General features: G+C 45.2%; 1 protein-coding gene across 3 annotated transcripts in view; it reads left to right on the top strand.

Annotated features, from left to right (window-relative positions):
* Positions 1–600: 600 nt before the first annotated feature.
* KIAA0930 (KIAA0930 ortholog) overlaps positions 601–9,652 on the top strand; it is an 88,132-nt gene continuing 79,080 nt past the window's right edge. For all 3 annotated transcript variants that reach the window (XR_008464556.1, XM_054189184.1, XM_054189183.1), the window contains exon 1: positions 601–1,096. Coding sequence is in view for 2 of the 3 variants with exons in the window: in XM_054189184.1 (XP_054045159.1) it covers positions 952–1,096 (145 nt within the window). In the remaining variant the exon portion in view is untranslated. The remainder of the gene's footprint in view (positions 1,097–9,652) is intronic.

Below are 9,652 nucleotides of genomic sequence, written 5' to 3'. Positions count from 1 at the left end.
ACTGTTTTGCATTTTCTGCTTGGACAGATCATAGAATGGTTCAGGTTGGAAGGGACCTTAAAGATCATCTAGTTCCAACCCCCCTGCCGTGGGCAGGGACACCTCCCACTAGACCAGGCTGCTCAAAGCCCCATCCAGCCTGGCCTTGAACACTTCCAGGGAAGGGGCATCCACGGCCTCTCTGGGAAACCTGTTCCGGTGTCTCACCACCCTCACAGTAAAGAATTTCTTCCTGATATCTAATCAAAATCTACTCTCTTCCAGTTAGAAGCCACTACCCCTCATCCTGTCACTACATGCCCTTGTAAAAAGCCCCTCTCCAGCTTTCCTGTAGGCCCCCTTTAGGTACTGGAAGGCCGCTATAAGGTCTCCTCGGAGCCTTCTCTTCTCCAGGCTGAACAACCCCAAGGTTTTCCGTCGCCAAAAGGCCCCGCTCGAGTATTTTAGGTTTAGATCCAATCATTGCCTGGAAAACCCTCCGTGGGGACAACGACGCGCCCGCAACGGCCACGGGGGCGGGGGCCGGCGGCTCCTGGCCCCGCCCCCGCCACGCCCTATAGGGCGTGGCGGGGGCGGGGCCAGGAGCCGCCGGCCCCCGCCCCCGTGGCTGCTGTAGCAGGAAGCGACGGAGCGCGGCCGGGCAGCGCCGGTGGAAGCAATCGCGGTGTCCCGGGTGGTGGGCTGTTGTCGACGCCCGGTTGAAACTTTCTGAGGGGTTGAACCGGGGAGGGTCTTCGCCCCCTCCCCTGCCGCAGCCCGGAGGAGGAGGAGGAAGCAGCAGCAGCAGCGTTGTCAGGAGGGTTTTCTGTTCGTTGCCAGCGGGCGGCCCCCGGCTCCGCCCGCCGCTGCCGGGAGAGGCGTGCGGGCGGCGGGGGCGGCAGCGCCGGGTGCCGCGGCCGCCTCCGCGGGGCGGCCTGACATGAGATCATCGCCGGCGGCGGCAGCGGCAGCATGGCCTCTGCCAGGAGCGGCGGCCGCGTCGGGCCGAGGGACGAGGAGGCCAACGGCGACCTGGACCGCTCCCTGCAGCAGATGCTGCGGGCGATAGCGGAGGAGCGGAGCCGCGCCGGCCTCCGTCAGGAGATCAGCGGCCTCGGTGAGTCGGCGGCCGGGGCCTCCCCGCCGGCTGGGCGGGAGACGGGAGGGGCAGCGGAGGGGCGGGCGCGGCGCCCCGGGGTCCCACTCCGGGCGGGAGCGGGGAGCCCCCGCCTCCGCGGGGCTGCGGGATGGGTCGGTCGCCTGCTCCGGCCGGTGCTGCCGGCGGCGGTGGCCCGGAAACCTGTTGTGTGTGTGCTGCCGGGCTGTCACGGGGATGGGCCCTTTTCCCTTCCGAAGTCCCCGAGAAACCGGAGAGAGCAGCTGTCTGCTCCATTGTCTGAAATGCCCTTGGAGGAAAATGGTCAGAAGCCACCACGCACGTCAGCCAATGTTATTTTTATATATATATATATATTTGAGTATAAGCTATGTGTCATGCGTTTTGGAATACAAACAGAACAAATTTTTCGTTACTTTTGCCAGTGCATGCAGTCGTATGGCTTCTCAACTGATCTCTGTAGATTAATTCCCCCCCCCCCCCCCCCCCCCCTTCTGAGTCAGACACCTCCCTTCGCTGAGTAAATGACTTCACGCTGCTTGCCATGGTCTAGTAAGCACATAACGTTGTGGCTCTTGGTGGTCAGTTAATTTTTTAAATCCTGGAGGTTTTCTTCAGCTTTTGGGCTATCTTGTTTACTAACATCTTGATCTATGCAAATTTTATGTGGCACGTCTTTATTTAGCCCTTGGCAAAGCCTACGCATTGCAAAATAAAAGTTTGAAGTTGAAATTCAGTTGACTTTAGGCGACAGAGTGGTATGACAGCTCCCTTAACCAAAATCCTTCGCATCAGGAAGCTCTTCTGGCTAGGCTAATGCATAGAAATCATTTGTTTTTATGTGCAACAATAGAGATCATAGACAGAAGTTTTTGATGTGAGGAATGGTTTCTACCTACTTTAAGGGGATGAATGCCCAGAAGTCCTTGCAGGGTCAGGGCTTTGAATTATGAACACTGATGTTCCATATTTCTCTTGTTTCTTCCATGTGGCCTTTATTAAGGGCTCCTTCTTCCTCATCTCATTTATAATGTCCCAACATTCTCTGTTTCTTAGTCTTCCTTAAAAACGCAGAATGAGTTTTTGTTTGAGTTTTGCTGGCTTTGTGATGTGGATTGGCATGGGAAATCTCTCTGGTTCTCCATCTGACCTTTACGCACCAGTTTGTCTGCCAGTGCTTACTGTGGTCTCCCCAGGGAGGGATGGGCTCTCCCTCCTTTATTTTTGCCTTGCATATAATGAAAGCTTGTGCAAACAGAGAGAAATGAGGAGTCTGTCTTCTTTCTTTTTTGTTTTTTTTTTTTCAAATTAAATTGGATCTCATGGCTTAACTGTAGTATAAAAACATTACAGGGCCAAATAAAGTGTTGTGGCAAAGATACTGTAACCAAAACAGGAAAAAAAAAACCCAAATCAAAATGCCTGTGAGATTGCATTCATTGAAAAGCTGTTGTCAGCTCATGTTTGGCTATAACATGTTTGAGTGAAAATAAAGACTCATAGGAATAGAAATGTCACCGTTGCTTTCTTTGACTGAAATTGGAAAAGGGAAAAACTGTGGTGGCTGGTAAGAACATAGAAACACCTCCTCTCCGCTTGTGTTTGAATGCACAACCACAGTAGTTCATCGTGAGAAGTCCAGCTGTGTAACTTTGGAATAATCAGACAAGTAATAGACAGTATTGCACCTCTCTTCTACCAGAAGATGACTTGAAAGGGAAACCTCAGGAGAACTGCTCAGCTTGTTGCACTGAGGGGCTGATCCTGGCTGTGGAGATTTGCCTGTGTATGTCCATACCTTTGTGGAAAGAGGTTACGTCTCACCACAGGAGTGCCTCGGACATTCAGTTTTTATATCTAGGGAACTCTTAGCTGAAAACACTGCAATTTGCCAAGCCATTATGCCTTTCCCACAAGTGCAGTATCCTGCAGGTGGAGGAGTGCCTTATGTCTCCCTGCCCTCAGCAGCTGCAGGTGTGATGGACCTTCAGCTTTTTTTTTAATGCAGGGAGAATCCTGTGGTGGCTATTTCTGGGCAGAGTTGCTGAATATTAGTTCCTGCTGGCACTCCCCTTGCTAATTCCTGAGCACTGCGGAGTCACAAAGTGGGACCCCTCTCAAGATTAGAGATTGCAGATTCAGATTACTATAGGAACATGTAAATCATCACAGCATCTGACCAGCTTTTTTAAACACATACATAGTATTACTTCAAGTTTGGGAGGAACGTATTGGGAAGCTTTCTTAAGGCCTAGGAGACAGAGAATCTCTCTCTGCTATAAATCTCCACTTTTGTGTATTGAAGGATGTTCCGAGATTTTAATTTCATTGTGTGCTGCATGTTACCTGATATATAATCTTGTCACTCACAGTGAATGACTGCTTTCCCCCCTCCCCCTTCCCTCCCTTCTGTGATTTATTACTATGGAAGTAAATAGTTTAAATACTTCTTTTAGGAAGAACACTAAGCTTTCGGGGTGGTGCTTAATGGAAATTGTAGATGAACAGAAGGTTATCAGGTGTAATCCCATGGCTTAAATTTATACATGTCTGGACTGCCCTAGCAAATTCTGCTGCAGGCCATGCACCATAGTCAAAATAACCTGGGCTATTCCCGCATATGCCGGGCACAAGCAGCACAGCAGATGTAGAGGCTTTTCCTTGAGTTCAGTACTCATAAAAGTAGTCACCATCCTGTATGGGTTCAGGTAGAGCTAACACAGAGGTTTTGTTTGCTCTTCGTGCCTGGGTGCTATTATTTAAAACAGTCCCCATGATCCAGCCTGGAGCTGGATGTCACCTGTTTGGCTGCAGAATGAGCACGCCCAGAGCTGATTTTTATATTAGTGATGTTTCTTTTCCAATGGCCAAATCCTTTTCAGCTGTGTCAGTAGGTCAAACATGTTGTGAGTTTTTTCTGAGTTCTCTCGAAATCAGCTGACAAAGACTTTGACTGTGTTAAATTCTGGGTTTTTCCTGAGTGCTGTTAACGTCCCAACAATAAAATGGGACTTACTGGGTCATAATTTGGGTGGCCTCTCTCCTTTTGTGTATTTCCTTTAAGTGAGCCCCTACTCCCCAGCCTAAGGAGGAAATTGCTGGTTTTGCTGACACTGGATTTTGGTGAGAGGAATTGCTTTATTTCAGGATTATCACATGAGCATTTGGACAAGTATTGTCAAAAAATGTAAATCCCCTTGCATGGGATTTTTTTTGTGTTGTCCTGTTTGTGTAATGTAGAAAATATAGCAAATCTGACATCACACTTCAAAATAATGACTCATGTGTGACTCCTTACCAAGCTGCTTAGGGGGAAGGATGATGCCTCTCTGAGAAGCCTCGGCTGGATGTTAGTGTCATTGTGTGCAATACTGGCTCTGAAATGCCATTTTTTAGAACACTTCTCTGACAAAATAATTCTCTTTCTGGGGGAATGACAGAATTGCTGTATGTCTCCTCAGCCAGGCTGCGTGTAAGGCTCTGAAGTTACCTTTTTGGCCAAAGCCCTGAACTGGGAGGGTTTTATTTTTGTTTGTGCCTGAAACTACTGTGTAATGTTGTCAGATGCTTAATTTACCTGCGTCCTTCTGTCCTCCAGTGACAAATTGCCCTGCCTTTGGTGTAGCACAGTGCTTGGGTGCAGGTGGGACTTCGTACATACGTACTGGAACTTATAATGAGTAAGAAAAATAAACAGGGAGATCTGAATAATGTCTCAAATTGTGGCTGATCAGTAATGGAGATGAGTAGCCAGGCAAAAGGTGGAGGAGTCATAAGGATCCTGAGAAGTAGGTGGCTGCCCCGTGGGCTGCAGTAAATGGGGAGTAAATAAGCAGTTGAAAACTGCTGCCACCAGGCACTGAAGGTCTGTGATGGTGGTGGCCACAGGTGTTGGCAGAGAGGCCAGACCCTGCAGACGGCCTCATAGTCTTGTCAGTAATTAAGTGTTTCTTCTGTATGGTTTCCTGGTGATAGAGGAGGTCTTCTCATATTTGGCTGGCTGTTGACAAGAGGAGGGCAGAGGAGAGTGTAGTTGGTGTAGACTCAGCAGAAGGAGGAACGTTCTTCCTCAAAGTCTCAGGATTGCTTGGACTTGTTTGCGCAGCAGTGCACCTCGGGGCCTGTCATGTGAGTACAGACAGGGGAGTGATTCATGTACCAAATTATCCTGATGAATAAATCCTGGAAATAAATACGTCTCTAGCCTTCCTGAGAGAAGAAAAGGTGAGGTGGCATACAGTAAGTGCTTGCAAGTGTTGTGGAAAATATGATGGAAACATAAAGACCCAAGTGGGAAAATATGGGTAGAAGAATGAAGAATGGTGGAAGAAATTTTTGGAAAGCAAAAGAGGTTAAAATGAAGAATTAGAAGAATGAATAATTTGAATTTGACAGTACTAGATTCAGGCCTTAACTCTATCATAGTGTAATAACTTTTAATTAAATTATAATATTCAAGAAAGACATATTTGCTTCTGAAGCTTTGAAGAAAGTGTAGCCACTGAGTAGGTAGAAGTGTCTGCTGAGAATTTGCTGCAGTACAGAACTGGTTTGACAGGAGTAGCTTTCATGCAGAAACAAAACATATTCTTCATTCGTGGTTCTTCTTGGAGTTAATTCAGAGAGTTGTCCAGTCAAAGGTGAGAAACTACAAAAGCCTGGGAAGCTTTGTTTTCTTTTGATCTGTGAATAATGAGAAGGTACGAAAATCACCTCTGTCCTAATGAAAGCTTGAGGGACGTATACAACCAAATTTGCTAACTACAGGTAAAGTCCCCTGTAATGAGTTAGTTTAATATACAAATATGTTGATAAATTTACTATCTTTTCATTCAATGCATTTAGAAGGATTTGAGTTTAAAATACAGGTTTTTTACTTGAACCTTAGTATTTGTACAAGTTCTTTTGTCCTGTTTATAAAACATTTTGCAGCTAATGAATATGAAATGTTCAATAAAAAATGAATAGTCAAATACTGAAAAGAAAAAGATACTAATGTAAGTAACTTATAAATAATAAAATAAAAAATATTTATAGAGTAGCTTTGTAATCACTAAAATAAAAAATGGAAAAAAATCAGAGCATTCCAGCCAAGAATAATCTGTATTTCTTTCTAGGAAAAGTTCTAGAAAGTACAAATGCAAAACAAGATCAGAACAGATTATTTAAATCAGAGTTAAAGTAAGTACTTTAAAGTCAAAGTGATTTAACCAGCTCACCCTGGGTACTGAACCTCAGATTTGTGTTGGAGAAAGATGAGCAAATAGCCAAGAAATTCCAGTGTGGTTTTTCCTTTTTTTTATTTTTTTTCTTAGAGGTAGAAGGGGAAGATTATTTTAAAGGTGCTTTTTTTTTTTTTTTTTGCCTGGCATGGAAAACTGGGAGAAATTTCTGAAATCAAGCATGCGTGTAGGCATTTGATGCATAGTTGAGTGCTTGGATAGGGTGGTGTAGGAGAAACCACAAGTGTAGGAGAAACTACAGCTGGAGCCAATTCTGGTCATGGGATGGGAACGTGTTTCTGCCTGTCCAGCAGCCCTGCGTGCACCACTGATGGGGTGCGGGATGTGCTTGCTAGGTCCTCTGAGGGATCTGCCTTGCTTCCTATCCCAGCAAGGCCCAGGGGCACGGAGCAGGGCTGGCCGTGCTGGAGAACAGAGGGTGGGAGAGAGGAGCTCGTGGCGCCGGTCTGGGATGGGCCTCAGCAAATTGTACTCGTGCGAGGGGTACTGCTTGTACTCCAAGGACATCAGACTCGGGCAAGTCTGATGGAAGGTGATTTTTTTGAATGCTTGTATCAGGGCTGGAGTGGGTAATTTTAAAACCAGGGTGCAGTGCCAATTTTTTAAGTTAATGTCTCTTGCTGTAATGCATCAGTGAGAACAAAGTAGTTGAAGGTGGCTGCTGGGAAATTTGCATTCTGGCAGGGCTGTGCTAGGTGGCATGCTTTTTGCAGATGAGATTTCTTGGTATCACAGAGCAGGTGAGAGGCTGTAATTTTGCTGTGGTGTGTTTCTGTGCTGTGGGGACTGAGAGGGGGACAAAGGAGGATCTCTCACTGGGACTGGGAGACCTTGTGATGTTGGCGTAGGATGACAGCCGGAGGCAAATAATGATCTTTTAATATCAAGGCTGATGTGAATATAACTGGTGTCAGAAGGAGTATTGAGACCTTGTGCCCTAGGATCCCATCCTGCCACTTCTACAGTCAAGCACAGGATATTTAGGAATATCCGTGTAGGATCAAGTCATGGAGATCAGCAGTCTGGGATAAACTAGGTCTGCAGCCCTCCAGGGTAAATACCCTTTTTTCTTTTTTTTCTTTTTTAATGGTGGTTCATTTAAAATTCCATTTTCGTTGTTTATTAGAACCTTGTTCATGCTGTTGTCACTAATGGCCTGTCAGGCTTTCCATTACACACCAGTGTTTTCAGGGGATTTGTAATTTGGCTATGAAGGTTAGCTTCTGTCAGGAGCTTGACAGACATCATCCCAGATCAATAATATAATGTGGTCTTTCTTCTATTACAGCTTTTACATATTTTTTGAGCAGAAAATGGATATGAATCTTTATGGGATTTTCATGTCGTGCTCAAGAGTATACTTTTTCAAATTATAAGTCAGACTGGAGAAGAAGGCAAGATTTAAAAAACCAAAACAAACAAACAAAACAAACAAAAAAAATCCACAAAAAACCCCCCCAAACAACCCAAATCCCATGCCAACAAAAAAAACAAAATACCCTTCAGAACACTGATGCCCCAACTAAATAAGCAGTTTAGTTTTTTTAAAACAAGGCATGCTGCTGTTCATTTTTGGATGCTAGCAGAAGTTGCTGGATACCCAGTTCTTTGAAAATGAGAGTCCCTCGGGACTGAATTATGAATCTGTAAGCCTGAAAATGGGAATGGTCAGGGTATTTTGAAACATCCTTTTCTTATGTATGTAATACTGTAGTTCTAGTTGATACCTTAACTGTTTGGTTTTGTTGTTCTAGCAGTATACTCTCTAATCTTTGATAGGTTACTAGTTGCAAATCCGTTTTGAAGTCTGGGTTCTGTTTTGAGCTTTAAGATGGATGGGACATGTGTCTTAAGGATTAAAATACAGCTTACCATTACAGTTCAGGATGGATCTTGTAAGGATTTAACAGTATATCTCATTGGATTCTTTCCAAAGGAATGAAAAATTGGATTTCCTGAAGGATGAAGCATGTTGGTGTCCCCTCTGGTTGTCTGTGCTCAGGATGCTGATTGATAGAAAAAGCTCAGAGGATGCAGACTTTTCAACAGTTGAAATACACTGTGTCTTATGTTCCAGCTACATTTTGGGGGGAAAAACAAAGCCTTGCAATTGAATAGTTAGTAATGACTGTTGCATCCACTTATCCTTCTAAATGGGCTAAGTAGGATCAGGGGAGCAGCTCACTGACACTGAAAGTATTACCATGAAGTGAATGATGAGATGTAAGGGGAAAGTCTGTACAAAATCAATTCATGGTCTTAGGAGCCCACTCAATAGGGAAGCTGCTTTCTTCCAGTCGATATTCAAAAGAATGTCAAACAAGCTGGTTTTGGTTTACTTGCAGCTCCTTGGGCTAAACAGGGTGGATGTCAGAGAATCAAGGTTACTCTTTTGTGCGTGTGTGGTCCCTGGTTACTTTTCTTGATGCAGGAAATAAAATACAGTCAGGATATACAGAAAAAACAGATAGAGAAAAACCTGTTAGAGGAGTTGCAGTAGCCTGGGCACACTTTGATAGCAGTTCTGTTGACTGAAGATAATCAGATGCAGCAACAGTCCTAAGTAGTTTTCTTCCCTGAGTTCTTACTGTTTAAGGCATGAATACTACAGGTAAGGATTCATGGGGTTTTCTGCAACCCCATTTTAGAAACAAGGTTTTGAAACTGAAGGTCTTGTCATTTTGGTTTGCCTGGTCACTAGTACTACGCAGAAGTTGAACCCTGAAAACAACAGTATTCTTTATCTTCTTTCTCTGGGGTTTCCTTAAACCTATTTCATCAAGGGTCTCAAATCCCTTTGAGGCAGATGTATTCTTTTGCAGGCAGATAGGGTGTTGTGCCATGAAGAGCAATTCCTTTTGGGGCCATGTCCTTCCTGCCACTGTGGAATGAGGAAACGACTACTGGTTGGGGGTATTTAGGCGGTATCTGGTGTTTCAAAATATTCTCTGCATAATTTTCTTTCCTACTGCACGTGGCAGGCAATGAATACTCTTTCACATTAGGACCAGTTTCAAAGCGTTCCAGAGTGTTTCTAGGTGCAATGGTGTGCTCAACGTTCAGAAGTGCATTTGAGGCCGCCTAATCTGTTGTACTGTGTCTGGTTTCCCGTGTGGGAAATTACATTGTTGGACTCTGTGTCTCCCCTTTAACCAGGATGTGCCAGTGAGTCAGGCTGAGGCTGCCCCTGGTTTTGATGTTAGTGTTGGGGCGATGAAAATCTTCATGGCTCAATAACAACCTAGCTTTTTGTAAGCTACCACGCAGAGGAGAGAGGCCCTATATTGAGTAAATGCCAGAGGCTGCCCCATGC

Source organism: Rissa tridactyla, chromosome 1, assembly GCF_028500815.1.
Source record: "Rissa tridactyla isolate bRisTri1 chromosome 1, bRisTri1.patW.cur.20221130, whole genome shotgun sequence".
NCBI classification, from domain to species: Eukaryota; Metazoa; Chordata; class Aves; order Charadriiformes; family Laridae; genus Rissa; species Rissa tridactyla.
The sequence above is the reverse complement of the archived record's forward strand: the minus strand, read 5'-3'. Positions and strand labels throughout refer to the sequence as shown.